Source organism: Microcebus murinus, chromosome 10, assembly GCF_040939455.1.
Source record: "Microcebus murinus isolate Inina chromosome 10, M.murinus_Inina_mat1.0, whole genome shotgun sequence".
NCBI classification, from domain to species: domain Eukaryota; kingdom Metazoa; phylum Chordata; class Mammalia; order Primates; family Cheirogaleidae; genus Microcebus; species Microcebus murinus.
Genome location: NC_134113.1, coordinates 78,832,313 through 78,848,108, shown reverse-complemented (window position 1 = coordinate 78,848,108; position 15,796 = coordinate 78,832,313). Strand labels below are relative to the sequence as shown.

At 35.5% G+C, this 15,796-nt stretch overlaps 1 protein-coding gene across 5 annotated transcripts in view; it reads right to left on the bottom strand.

The window, feature by feature from the left end:
* Window positions 1–15,796, bottom strand: part of DNAI7 (dynein axonemal intermediate chain 7) — a 58,249-nt gene that overhangs the window by 15,696 nt on the left and 26,757 nt on the right. For all 5 annotated transcript variants that reach the window (XM_076007567.1, XM_076007562.1, XM_076007566.1 and 2 more), the window contains one exon: window positions 3,795–3,867. In XM_076007567.1, coding sequence (XP_075863682.1) covers window positions 3,795–3,867 — 73 coding nt within the window. The remainder of the gene's footprint in view (window positions 1–3,794; window positions 3,868–15,796) is intronic.

The window sequence follows — 15,796 nt, the reverse complement described above, 5'->3', positions numbered from 1 at the left end:
CAAAAGTAGGCTCAGCTCATAGAAAAATAGGAATGGAGGGTTGAAAGTGAAGAGACTGGATGGGATAATCTCTGGTGTTAGGAAATTCTATGATTCTGTATTTTTCAGTATACAATCAAAAGGAATATCTGAAGTCCCATATTACAGGGAGCATTCCCATCCTTAGCCAAAATTCTTTCAATGCAGCATCGTGGGTAAGAAAGAGAAGTCAGACCACTTACAGGTTTTACCCTTTATTAGCTGTGTGACATTGGGCAAGATGTGCTAATTAACTTTTCTTTTTCTTTTTTTTTTTAGACAGAGTCTCACTCTCTTGCCTGGCCTAGTGTGCCATAGCGTCAGCCTAGCTCACAGCAACCTCAAACTCTTGGGATCCTTCTGCCTAAGCCTCCCGAGTAGCTGGGACCACAGGCATACGCTACCATGCCTGGCTAATTTTTTCTATATATTTTCAGTTGTCCAGCTAATTTCTTTCTATTTTTAGTAGAGACAGGGTCTTGCTCTTGCTCAGGCTGGCCTCGAACTCCTCAGCTCAAACAATCCTCCCACCTCAGCCTCCCAGAGTGCTAGGATTACGGCATGAGCCACGTCACCCAGCCTAATCTCAGTTTCTTCTACAAAATGGATCTAATAGTAGTAGCAATCTTATAGAATTTGGGAGAGGAGTGAGTTAATACATGTAAAAAGCTTAGAACTGGTGTCAGAAACGTAGTAAAAACTCAGGAACTGTCAGTGTGATTATTTCTTATTACAACTTTCCTCTCCCATAAAAGCAAGTGCACTGGGATTGCACTGAATTTAACTCATGTAGATGAGGCACTGAAAACTAAACAACCAAATAAATTCCAGCTAAGCAATTGCCCTTTTTTTCTTGTGAACCTTCAATTAATTGCAGTCTTTAATTTTAAATATATTTAGTTAATAATTTACCTGAAAAGAATGAATGTGTCCAAATTTAGATAGTTATATATTATAGTATTTGGGGATCACCAGGTAGAAAAGTTTGGTAGTTTTGACATAGGTTCATTTACTGACTCTAGTGTCATATTTCCAGCAGTAAAATTACTCAGTAAGGGCTTAGAAAAATTTATAATTTTTCTTATATCTTTATAATATATAAACCTCAGTGACTGCTGAAACAAAAGTGTGTTACAAAAAGTGAAGAAATCGGGAGGAGGAGAGGGGCAAAAACCCACCTAATAGGTACAATGAACACTATTCAGGTCATGGGCACATTTACAGCCCTAATTCAAGCCATGTCTCAAAAACATTTGTGTCCCCTTAATATTTTGAAATAAAATAAAATAAAGTAAATGCAGGAAAGAAAAGAAAAAAGTGAAGAAGTGGGCAAGAGGCCTATTGAAAAAAAATGCTAAGAAATATACAGAAAATTCCTTAGAAGTTGTTGGAAGAAGTATAGGTTATTAAGTATGGAATGTCTGATTTCCTTAAGTTCTAAGTTTTATAGTTGATCTCTCTGACATTTCACTTTGACAGTCTTTTTTTTTTTTTTTTTTTTTTTTTTTGGAGACAGAGTCTCGCTTTCTTGCCCAGGCTAGAGTGAGTGCCGTGGCGTCATCCTAGCTCACAGCAACCTCAAACTCCTGGGCTCAAGCGATCCTCCTGCCTCAGCCTCCCAAGTAGCTGGGACTACAGGCATGAGCCACCATGCCCGGCTGATTTTTATATTATATATATTAGTTGGCCAATTAATTTCTTTCTATTTTTATGGTAGAGACGGGGTCTCGCTCAGGCTGGTTTTGAACTCCTGACCTTGAGCAATCCGCCCGCCTCGGCCTCCCAGAGTGCTAGGATTACAGGCGTGAGCCACCGCGCCCGGCCTGACAGTCTTTTTTAATTGTGAAAGTACATCTTCATTCTTTCAAATGCACATTTTGACTTGTGATTATCTTTCAAAAAAATTTTTAGAGAAATTTTTGTGAAACCATGGATAAGTCAAAAATTTGTATTATTTTTGAATATGAGTTCTAACGTGGAACCAATGTAGCACAGACAGCTTAAAATATCAACAAAGTGTTTGGGAAAGACGTGGCTAATGAATACATAGTACACTGCTGGTTTGAGAAGTTCCATTCTGGTGATTTTAATCTTGAAAATGAGCCATGTGGGTCACCTGAGACCAAGGTGGATAATGATGAGCTGAAATCTGTAGTGAAAGTGAATCCATCTTAACTTATGCATGAATTAGCAGCAAAGTTTGACATTACTATTCCAACAACATTGGGCCATTTGAAACAAATTGGCAAGGTAAAGTTTGGATAGGTGGGTTCCACATGAATCAAATCAACATCAAAAGAGAAATCGTCTTGAAGCTTGCCTTTCTTTGCTGTCACAACATAAAGGCGAACCTTTTCTACACCATATTATTAGGTGTGATGAAAAATGGATTCTTTTAGACAATCTCAAGCATTCTGCACAATGGTTAGATAAAGACAAAGTACCAAAACATAGTCCAAAAACCGAATATCCATCAAAAAATGTTAATGGGTCGGCACGGTGGCTCTCGCCTGGAATCCTAGCACTCTGAGGCCAAGGCGGGCGGATTGCTTAAGGTCAGGAGTTCGAGACCAGCCTGAGCAAGAGTGACACCCCATCTCTACTAAAAATAGAAATAAATTAATTGGCCATCTAAAAAATATATATATAGAAAAAATTAGCCAGGCATGGTGGAGCATGCCTATAGTCCCAGCTACAGTAGATGTCTACTGCAATCACTTGGACGAAATGATGAGGATGCTTATGATTAAACAACCAAGATTGGTCAATAGAGACAGGCCAATCCTCTTGCAAGACCACATTGTCATAAAAAATAACACGGCTCAAACTACAGAAGCTGGACTTGGAAACTCTCCGTCATCCACTGTATTTATCAGACCTTGCACTGACTGACTAAAACTTCATTCAGGCTTTGGGCCACTTCTTGCAAGGAAAAATATTCAATTCTCAACAAGGTGTGGAAAATGCCTTTGGTGATTTCATCGCCACTAGCTCTCCAGGCTCCTTCGCTGCTGGCATAAAGGGGCTGCTGTTAAGATGGCAAAACTGTGTCGATTGTTTAGGCACATACTTTGATTAGTTGTATTGCGTCTTGTTTGAGATATAATAAACTAAACTTGATTTGAACTCAGACATTTCCTACTTAATGACCAAATACAATGATAAAGTTAATGGAAACGGTGTATAGAAATCTCAAAGTAAAAGACTGACAAATTAGATATCACTATCACTTTGAAATTTCTAAACTATATCCAGTTGCTATTTGCCAGGACCAGATTGAATACAAAAACTTTTGAATGCTCACAAGTGTTGAGAAATTTTCAATTGTGTATGTCTGCTTGTAAAAGTTCATTACAACATTATTGGATATACTAATAAAAAATTAGAAGTAACTTGTCTATCAACAGGGATTTAAGTAATGTTCCATTATTGGATGGAATTATATAGCTTCTACAAAAAGATTACTAATGTGTTCTTACTTAGAATAGTGTTGAATAGTACTCATTTATGTATTATGTTCTATGTATATACCATATTATTAGGTGGAAAAAAGTAATTTTGAACAAAAACACCTGTGTGGTATGGTTCTATGGTTTTAAAAATCGAGAGAGAGAGAAAATAAAAAATCTGTTAACACTACTTAGAAAAGGGACTATGAAGACTTTTCACTTTAAATGTATTTCTGTAACATCTGAATTTTTTATGATGACTTTGCATTTCTTTAGTGAGAAGAAAATCTCAATAAAGTTGAAATGTAAGAATGAAATTAGGAATACCTGCTGAAACCGTTTCACTGAATAATCTCATCTCCAGTTCACCTTTTAGGGCTTCAGATTCTTCCTCAGAACTCTATGAAAAAATACAAAAACAGACAGGTGTGGTTATCACTGTCTGCTTCAGCCCAAAGTCAATCTCTTCGTGTTCCAGTTCTCACTTCAGATGCCTCCTACCTTAATTCAAGGGCCCCAAACTGATACTTGCTATAACATAAAACTGGACTCAAAACCAGTATTTTTAAAAGCGATTTAAATGAGAGCACATCCCCACAGAACTTCACAAGGGTAGGAGCTAGTCCATTCAGATTCTCTGCTGGAAACCCAAAAGTATAAAATATAGACACTGGGAAGCAATGCAAGCTATAAAAAAAAATAAGTATTTGTAGTATTTATAATTGTATTTTGATGTTAGCCAAGGGGTAGATTTTGCTTAAATTTGATAATCAACTCTCTGATAGAGTAATTCCAAAGCTTGATTTTGGGTAAGTCACTCAAGGAAATTAAAGATGCTGCACATCAAATAATGTGGTAAATATTATCTCATTATACTCTGGTGTAGTAAAAAGAATACCAAAGAGGGGGTCATAAGAGCTAGACATTGTATCTAAATCTGCCACTAACTTAATTAACCTTTGTGACCTTGAGCAAGTCATTCAATTATTATGAGCCTCTTGATATACCAGCATATTTGGTACTTAATTATGTATCAGACATATAGCACATCTTGCAAACAATCCTAAGAGATAAGGAAACTGAACTTTTGGGAGATAACTGTTTTGAGGGTCAAATAAAATAATTATAATAAAAGAACTATGTACACTGTAAAGCACTAGATAAATGCAATGTTGTTATACAAATTTGGAAATAAAATACCTCAACTCAATAGAAAAAAATGAAGTAATCTGATCTAAAAATGGGCAAAGGATCTGAATACACATTTCTCAAAAGACGACATACAAATGGCCAACAGGTATATATGAAAAAATGCTCAACATCATTAGTCATCAAGGAAATGCAAATCAAAACTACAATGAAGCCGGGCGCGGTGGCTCACGCCTGTAATCCTAGCTCTCTGGGAGGCTGAGGCGGGCGGATTGCTCAAGGTCAGGAGTTCAAAACCAGCCTGAGCAAGAGCGAGACCCCGTCTCTACTATAAATAGAAAGAAATTAATTGGCCAACTGATGTATATATAAAAAATTAGCCGGGCATGGTGGCGCATGCCTGTAGTCCCAGCTACTCGGGAGGCTGAGGCAGAAGGATCGTTCGAGCCCAGGAGTTTGAGGTTGCTGTGAGCTAGGCTGACGCCATGGCACTCACTCTAGCCTGGACAACAAAGCGAAACTCTGTCTCAAAAAAAAAAAAACAAAAAAAAAAACTACAATGAGATACCATCTCACCCCAGTTAAATGGTTTTTATCAAAAAGATAAGCAATAATGAATGCTGGAGAGGATGTAGAGAAAGGGGATCCCTCATATATTATTGGTGGGAATTAAATTAGTGCAACCACTATGGAGAACAGTATGGAGGTTCCTCAAAAAATTGAAAATAGAACTATTGTATGACCCAGCAACCCCACTGCTAGGCATATATCCAAAGGAGGGGAATTCAGTATATCAAAAAGATATCTGCACTCCTATGTTTATTGCAGCATTATTCATAATATCGAAGATTTGGAATCAATCTTGGCTATCGGTGGATGAATGGATAAAGAAATTGTGGTACTTATACACAATGGATTATTATATTGCTACAAAAAAGAATGAAATCCTGTCATTTGCAACAACATGGATGGAACTGGAAAACATTAGGTTAAGTGAAATAAATCAAGCACAGAAAGATAAATCTTGCATGTTTTCATTCATATGTGGGAGCTAAATATTATTAATATATAAACAATTGATCTCATGGAGACAGAGAGTAGAATGATGGTTACCAAAGGTTGGGAAAGGGAGTGTGGGATAGAATTGGGATAGTTAATGGGTACGAAAAATATAGTTCGATAGCACAGCAAAGTGACTATAATCAACAATAAGTTAGGATATACTTTAAAATAACTAAACATGTGGAATTGGAATGTTCCTAACACAAAGAAAGGATATTGCCTGAGGCGACAGATACTCCAATTACCCTGATTTTATTAATTCACAATGTATACCTGTATTGAAACATCACATGTACCCTATAAAGGATATACAACTCTTATGTAGCCATAATAATTAGAAATAAAAAAAATAAAAAGTTGGCACATGTGAGCTAATAGTTGCAAACTGCATGATATCCAGCAAACTTCATTTGACCTCAGATAGTACCTGTATTTCCAAAGCAACAGAATAACCTATACCAGAATTCTAGTTAGAAACTTAAAGCCAGTTAATCCTTCCATGACTCACTCTCATCCTCAACGATGACACAAAGACAAGGCCCCTTAGTAAACTATCCTTTCCCTCACTCTCATCACCATATTGCCCTAGGTGTCTTCCTCTTGACGAGTGTTAACACTACTGCATTCTCCATGCAGCCCACGTGGTCTGGTATGGTTGGAGTGAAGCATGCCAGGAGAGTGTAAAGATCTGAGGCTGGAGAGGTGCAGGAGCCAGATTGTGGAGAGCTCTCGGTGCCACTTTAAGCACTTCAGAATTTCTCCCACTGGCAAAAGAGCCCACAAAAGGCCTTCAGTGGGAAACTGTCATGAAGAAATTTGCATTTGGAAAGAGTATTCCAGTGGCCAGCGGCTGAATGGCCCACTCAGTGAAGTGTTAGAAGTCCAGGGTAAAGAGAATCAGGACCTGACCAACGTAGAAGCAGGCAGGGCCACCAGAAGGAGCACATATGAGAGATGAGGAGGAGGCAAAATCAACATAATTGTATGGTGATTGGTGCTGAGGCTCACTTTCAGGTTTAGGTAATCAGGTGAACAGTGGCAACAAGAAGAAAAGAAGAACACGTTTGGGGAAATTAATGAATTCAATTGTGGAATGTTGAATTTGAGGTACCTGTGAAACATTCAGGTGGCCTTTGATATTTAATATTATTTCCCTTTAAAAAACAAGTTATATTTCTTACAGGGAGGATTATGATCATTACAAATACCAAAGATATCAGACCAATAAGCAAGTCAGGCTAATTCACATCTTTAAAAAGTTGAGAACTCTTCAAAGAGTTTAGACCAAACTGGTTTCTTACCTTGTAGAACAATAAGAATTCAGACTTTTTCAGTTGATAACCATAGTACTTCAGCATGCGGTAACAGGAAGGAATTTATAGGTTTCTATATCATCACATACTACAGAGAACAATCTTGCATTTAGCATATTGCCTTTACATAATTCAATTTTTAAAAAAGTTTTTATTGCTCTTTAGCTCGATTGACTCTTTTTTGAAGTTAGACTTCTTGATGAGGAAAGTAGTGTGTCAATTTACATTCTAGTGCCAGCTCCTTTATCCTGATAGCTACTCTAAAATGCTTTCCTGTCATTGCATCTGTGTCATCAGAACATGCTCCTGCACAAAACTTAAACTTTAAATCTCATTTGTTGACAATATAATCCTTCCTAGTTTTTATACATTATAAAGCTTAAGTTTGTTGGCAATAAAGCCAATAAAATATTTGTGTTTTCATCATGTTTTACATCTGGTAATAAAAGTCTTCCTTCATCGTAATTCTGTTACAAAATTGGCTATTTTCCATGTATTTTTTTTTTTTGTGTGTGTGAATTTTATTTATTTTATTTTTATTTTTTTGAGACTCTGTCGCCCAGGCTAGAGTGCAATGGCATTAGCCTACCTCACAGCAACCTCAAACTCCTGGGCTTAAGCAATCCTCCTGCCTCAGCCTCTCAGGTGGCTGGGATTAAAGGTGTGTATCACCGCTCCCAGGTGATATTTTCTATGTTTCAGTAGAGATGGGGTCTGACTCTTGCTCAGGCTGGTCTCCAACTCCTGAGCTCAAGCAATCCTCCCACCTCGGCCTCCCAGAGTGCTAGGATTACAGGCATTAGTCACCATGCCCAGCCAACCAGGTATTTTTTTCTTCTAAACTTTCATAGTATTTTTTCAAGTCTCAAAAATTAGTGATTAGAAATTTTATTTGACTTGCACTAGATTTATAGATTTATAATAAATCTATATAGTAAGTAACATTTTCTAAAAGATGTTTGCTTAGAAATGTTGACAGAATATGAAGCAGAGAAGCAGGTAGCTAAAGTATAACTTTTCAATGACATGTTGGCCCAATATATACCAGACCTGGCTTATAATATGGAAGAACTTCATGGAATGCTAAGCAGCAAAGCACTTTCACTGCAACCTGATAACTGCACAGATATTGTAACATGAAAATTCTTTTAATATATGTGCAATTTCAATTTGTTATAAAAACATAATCTGGATCATGAATAGGTGGATCAGTGAAAACAGAGTAGAGATTCTAAAAATAGATCTTAGGATTCACTTGGGAATTTAGCATATGGCATTTCAGATCAATGGAAAAAGCCTAGGTTTATATGGTGTTTTTAGACAGCTGGCTAAGATTTGCAATAAAATAAATTTAGATTCTTTCCCACTTTACACTAAAATAAATTCCAGATGGATAAAAGATTTAAATGTAAAAACATAACTAAGTCAATCAAAAGCCATAAAAATCATTCTGAAAGAATATAGGAAACTGATACCAACAATTATTAATAAAGTAGATGATACTGATAATATCTGCAAAATGTTGGCAATGACACTACAAATTGATAGAATGTCTTGAATTTTACTGTCCATCATCATCAGATTTACACAAAAGTAGTTTTCTGGTCTGAAATCCATTTTTTTTTTCATCAAAAGATAATTTAAATTTCACTATAACTTCAGAATAAATTATTGGAACTGGCTCTTGATAAGGAATTGAAGATAAGTTTTGAAAATATAACATTACTTGCTTCATTTTAGATAAAAGTTAAGAGTGATTATCCTGAGTCTGCCGAAGTCTCATTCGTTCCTGTGGCTTTAAATACCATCTATAGGATGACGGTTACCAAACATAAACTAGTGATGCTGTTTAGCCACACACATTGTGCACTGCTTGACTCCAGAGAAGTTTACTACACAACCTGCACATGAAGCACACGAACATGTACATGGTAGCTATGTCTGAGTTTCCTCTGAACTCCAGATTCACATTTGCCTACTTGACATTTCCATTTGTGTGTCCTAAATCTACGATGACCCAAACAAAACTCTGGTTTCATAGTCACTCTCAACTGGTTCACCCCATTCTTGTTCATTTAGATAAATTACACCACTATCTGCCTAGTTTCTCAAAATAAAAACTCGGCAAGATTTGTTTATTTTACTTCTAAAACATACCCCAAACATATCCAACTCTTATGACCACCTTCATCCAAGCTACCGTGACTCTCATGCTTTACCAGTATTATTTAACTAGATACTGTGCTTTTAGTCTGTCCCCTCAGTCTGTTCTCTGCATACTACCAGAAAAACCTTTCAAAGCCCCATATTATATAAAGTCCATGCCTATATCAAAAGATTCAGCTCAAATGATACCATTTCAGAGACGACTTCCAACCTGTTCGCTTGTTTTTATTTTGGATTAATTTTGATCTCTTAACTCCCATGCATAATCTCTCTCATTGCACATACTGGAACGTATGGTCACTGTTATTCTCCTCTACAAGACTGTTGGCTCGTTAAAAGTAAGATCATGTTGAATTCCTTACAGCAGGTACTTCGTAAATGTTTGATAAATAAATATTAATATTATATATTTATATATGTTATGTTAAATCTTATATCTATTTATAGTATCTTAAAGACAGAGACAACTTTAAACTTGAACTTTAAAAAGTTCAAAGACCCACATACTATCTTGTGGTTTCCTTAGATCACTAAAAGCTTTCTAGTGATTATCATTTAAAAATTTTTTCATAAATGTGCTAGTTTTTCATAAAGTTGGGCTTTTCTAAATATTTTGTATGATATATTAATTGGGAATACAGTATTACCCAATACCTACAATATTATTTTACACATTTAAATTAAGTAAAATATGGTATTAAGAGCCCTCTAGTGGCAAAGTTCTTAATATACCCACGAAAAAGGAAAGACATAATTTTCTAATGTTAAGAGATTTAATTTTTAAATTAAGTACTGATTACTTATTTGTGATTATCTCACATATCAAATATAACATACATTGTGGGTCATAAACTTCTACATTATATATTTGCTTTGCATTATCTCTAAAGTCATTATAAAGATATAAGAAATATAATATTTATAATAAAATATGCCAACCTAAAATGACAAGTGAAGGCCGGGCGTGGTGGTTCATGCCTGTAATCCTAGCACTCTGGGAGACCAAGGCAGGAGGAATGCTTGAGCTCAGGAGTTAGAGACCAGCCTGAACAACAGCAAGACCCCATATCTACCAAAAATAGAAAAACTAGCTGGGCCCAGTGGTTGCACCTGTAGTCCCAGCTACTGGGGAGCTGAGGCATGAGGATCCTTGAGCCCAGAAGTTTGAGTTTGCAGTGAGCTATGATGATGCCACTATACTCTACCAGGGCAACAGAGTAAGACTACCTCAAAAAAAAAAAATGAATTAATTAATTAAAATAAAATGATGAGGCAAGCAGCTTATGCTAAACAACAAAAAATGTTGTAAAAATAGAGACTTTTCTCTAAAACAGAAACATGTAAGTTTGCCTACTGATCTTATAGGTAGTCTCTAAACACATGCACACAGAGGTTGAATTTCATGAATTTATATGCCATTTTTTAAAATTTAGAATACAATTTGTCAGACACACACCCCAATGTGTTATGGATGACAATCAGGGTTATGATAGTTCCCATGTGGCTGTGATTATAAAGGAATACAAACTTCACCACCATCTACAAGTATTGCTTCAAACTCACTCTGAGTTCCAACTGGAATGTGAGGAGCATACCTTTCCCGAGGCTGTTGCAGTGATGAAAACAAAGTCTTCCTGCCTTATACCAGATCACAAGGGAGGTAAAGGGGGGGGGGTTCAGAACTGCTGAGGAGAAGGTCCTAAGAATCCCTACTGACAAGCTTGCAGATTCCCTACAGGTAGTAGAAATTATTCATATCTCCAGCACTTCCAACTGTAATGAAAAAGATCTTAAGTATCTCTTATTTTGACAGCAATAGTGGTTGAATTCCTTGAGATGGGTGGCTATTCTTATGCAGGCTGCTCACAACAAATCAGACTCAAGTCAGGGCCTACTTTTTTATCACTCAACCACCATTCATTCACTTATTCCTTCATTCATTCAATAAACATTCATTGAGCCCTTATCATTTAATAGGCCCAGTGCTATGTACTATGAATATAAAGTATATCAAGAAATAAGATCATAATTTAGTGTTTAAGGTAATAATTCTAATAATTAAAGAGAATAATAAGAGCATAGTGGAAGCACATCTAATTTAATATAAGGAGACAGGAAGAACTTTATGGAGGTAGAATTTAAAGTAAGTCTTGAAAGACAAGTAGAAGTTAGGAAAAGTGGATGAGGGGGTGATAGGAGGAAGGGAATTTCACAGAGAGGTTTATCATGAACTCTTCACCCTTTCAGACCAAAACAGGAAATATTTTGTTTCATTTCCTATGAGGAAAGTAATGTGTGTTCAGTTCTTATTTACTGAAAATTCAAATAATACAGGAATGTACAGAGAGTAAAAATCCCTGATAATATACTACCTTTCCCATGCCTTTTCCCCTACCACCAAAGATAGCCACTCTATTGTGAATAGGCTTCCAAATATCTTCTATGCATTCAGAAAAATAGAATCATATTGCAGAGTTTTTAACTTAAAAAGTATCTTAACAATACATCCTAGGCATCTCACCATATTAAAGTATATAAAGTCTACATCATCATTTTAAATGGTGACTAATGTTTGTGTGGATATTTTATAATTAATATTTTGAATTTTTTGCTACTATTAAAAATACATCAATGAATACTTTGGCATATTCATTTTTATTTGTCCCTAATAATGAATTACTAAAAGTAAAATCACTAATCATAAGCACATTTACACAGTGTAAAACATTGATTGTACAAATTTATACTTCTAACAGTATGTGAAAATGTGTCCCTCCCTCCATGCTCAATCTGTTTTTTTAATTTGATTATTTGGTTGAGTATATTTTCATATTTTATTGGGTAGTTGTATTTCTTTTCTCAACCGCCTACTCATGTCCTTTGCTTAATTTTATATTAGGAAATGGTCTCATTGATTTGTATACCATTTTTATTTTTTTTGCAAGCACAGAAATGAGGTTTATTGAGGAGAGAAAGATAGGACTATAAAGCAAGAGCAAGATATTAGGTTTACAGAGCATGATACATATGCCACAGATGACAACCAGACTCATTGTCATGGCAGGAAAAAAGAGCAAAAGGAAGGGCACAAAAAAGGGTTTGTATAATACAAATTCTTTATATTAAGATAGTAACTCTATCACCTATGTTGAAATATTTTTCCCAGTTCATTGTCTTTCAACTTTGTTATAATGAGGTTTATTGGGCCTATACAAATGTTTGAATCCAATTAATCTCTTTTTCATTCATAGTTTTGGTTTTGATACACTGATAAGGCCTTCTTAGTAAAGATAATAAAATAACTTTCCTATGCTCTCTTCAAATACTTTTATTTTTATGAGTTTTGATTAGTTTAGTTTTTTTATATTGAAATATTTAATCTACCTGATATTTATTTTTAGTCTATAGGGTGAAATAAGAATCAAAATTTATTTTAAATCTTCATCAGCTGTCCCTTCATCAATTATTATGTCAAAGTCATCCTTTCCATTCTCTACTTTGGAAATTCTTTTATATAGATATTGAACCTCCTATTTCTATCCATCATTTCTCTAATCTTCCCCCCACCAAAAAATTCCATCCAATTATCTTTGTCTTCCTCTTTTGAACTATGGATTGTCTTTATGAATTCAGTGACTTTTGCTGCCTGCAGTCTACTCACACTTACAAAAAAGTGGTTCACACTGTTCAGAATCTGTGGCAAGTGTAGGGCCAGCTGAGAATTGTTTGAGTCTGCGCGCTCTCTCTTTTTCTACCCAGCTTGGTGTGACAACTGGTTTTGAGTTGGGAGATTCTTCACTCTAGACAGTCACCCACTGCCCTTCCCCAACCCTCCTACAGCACAGGAGATGGCTTTCCCCTCCTGCCTTGGTACACTTCACCTCCACTAGAGGAATTCTTGTGCTTCTGTGGAAATCATATATACTTTAGCGTTATTCATATTAGCTTTTTCAGAATGCTGTCAGGTTTCTCGAAGAATGATAAGCACACTACATAAGCTTAAGCATCTATACATGTGCCTGTTTGGTGGTAGTGAGAGGATTCATTCCTGGAACTGGGGGTGGGAGCATGTGCATGACAATTGAGTCAATGTCATTCTCATCTTTTAGGCAATCACACTTCTCTTTTGAAATCCCCTAATATCATAAAGTTCCTCTAGCCAGGTTCCTTCATCTACCATTCACACAGTTCTTGGCCAAGCTTCCCAGGCTCTGGAGAAGTTTATATTGCTTTTCATAAAGTATAATTATTTCTGCCATACCACTAATTGTCTGCTGGTCTTTACTCTGGGTTTCCTAGACTATTTGAAGATGGTCCCAATAGTAAATAAAATGTACATTTTACCACTGGTATGCTTTTCCTTGGTGTACATTTGTGGCAATTTCAACATTAGCATTTGCATATCTTCAGTCATCATTATAAGCTGAAACTGTTCAGTATAACATTAAATAATAACAAAAACCAATGTAGTTCAATTCAGTGGTAAGGGTCATTCAAACCAAGAAAAGCTTAGGTTAGTACTGTCAAGCCCACTGGCTGAGAGTGAAGGAAATGTCTGTCCACTAAGTGACAAATCTTGAGAATATGTAAATGCACTGGGTTCAGTATTGTAGTGAATCCATATGCTTATATTTTTAATGTAAAACTATTGCCCAAATTAACAGAACTATAATAAATCTCTATTGCATGAGGCCACTTTAATTGAGACATATGCATAAGAAAGAAATGCTTTAGTCATGCAAATTCAAGTAATGGTTCAAGTTATAGGGTTTCTAATTATTTCAAAAATTTTAAATTATTAATGTGAAATTCTTATGTGAAATATCAGTGGGTTTCCATAAAATATTAATTATGATCAAAGAACTTGGCAGAGGCCAGGCATGGTGGCTGACGCCTGTAATCCTAGCACTCTGGGAGGCCTAGGCATGAGGATGGCTTGAGGTCAGGAGTTCCAGACCAGCCTGAGCAAGAGCGAGACCCCATCTCCACTAAAAATAGAAAGAAATTAATTGGCCAACTAAAAATATATAGAAAAAATTAGCTGGGCATGGTGGCACATGCCTGTAGTCCCAGCTACTCGGGAGGCTGAGGCAGAAGGATTGCTTGAGCCCAGGAGTTTGAGGTTGCTGTGAGCTAAGGCTGACGCCACAGCACTCTAGCCTGGGGAGGCAACAGAACGAGACTCTGTCTCAAAAAAAAAAAAAAAAAAAAAAAAAAAATTATCCAATATTTTGATCAGATCAAGACCAAATATTTTTAGATACTCTTTTCATACTCATAACAATTTTGATAACTTTTTATTTTTTCTTTGTTTTCATGAATTTAAAAACACAAATCCTGGCAAATTTTAAGTTATTGGGATTTCATTTTGGTTTTTCACTGCATACTGAAATAACATTAAGTCCAGGGCCTGTTTACTCATTCTTTTTTTTCCCCTTTAGAAATCAGTCTGTCATATCCACTCCCATCTTATTAGCTAAAGTGAGTCAACAAGGAGTGGAATATAACCCTCCCATATGTTCAGGAAAGGAAAGAGAACTGGAGATGTTATTGAACTCTAGTAAAGCTATTTTGCTACCTAAGAGTTAAAATGAAATTTTTATGTTAAAAACTATCTTACTGCACAAAGAACATTATAACAAAAATGACACATTTTTAAAGGAGAATAAGTCACTCATTTCTTGCCTCTCTAAAATACCAAGTATGCACAGGTTTCTGGGCTCTTCTCTCCTATGCCTTCTAAAATTTTACATGGTTGTAATCAGACTTTAAATATTATTCTCTGTACTTAATATCATATCATTTTCTATTGCTATTTATATTGCTATAGAGTCTATGATTTTTGATACTGGTGTAATACTTAAAATAGAAGTTTTAAACCACAAATGTTCTTAGAATATGTAATAATGCCTATTCTGATTTTAAATTTGTATTCAGTGTAATCCTTAACTCTTTCCTATGTTTAAAGAAAATGAATCAATAAACCTATACATTTCACGTCTTAAGCACTTGTAGGAAAACCCAATATTTCTGGCCCCTCTTAACGTGCAAACGTACTATGGCTAAACTAATAAGCTGCTTAGCTTTGCGAAAGTATTACTAAATTCTTGAGAGAAAATTTTTTTGACATAATAAGTAAACAGTTTGAAAATTGTGGCAATAAAAAAAAGAGCAGAAACCAACTAAAGGAATATGATTCTTAAATTGCTCAAATAATATTATATCTAAAGATGTCAAGTTTTCAGAGAGGAATATAGACAGTATTTTAAGAAAATTGATTTTTATAAAATACTTTCTTACAAAACCAAAAGGAGGAAGTGACAAAGTGATGTCAGATAATCCTTCAGTTTATGAAAATATTTACTGCAAATTTTCATTTAATGGCAAGTTCCCTTGAGTTTGAAATATATATTAACAAATATATCAAAATTAAAGGTCATCAGAGCTTCCCAGGAATGTACCTACTATAAAAATGAGCAATTCCTGTGCTAAACTTTAGGATGTTGAAGCAACTGGCTCAACCATGAAGTGACTATCAATGAAAGGCAAAAAAAGATACACTTTAAAAATTGAGGCACTGGTAAGGAAGTGGCTAGTGGTTTTCAGACCATTTCTAGTTTAGGGAAAATCTTAGGAATA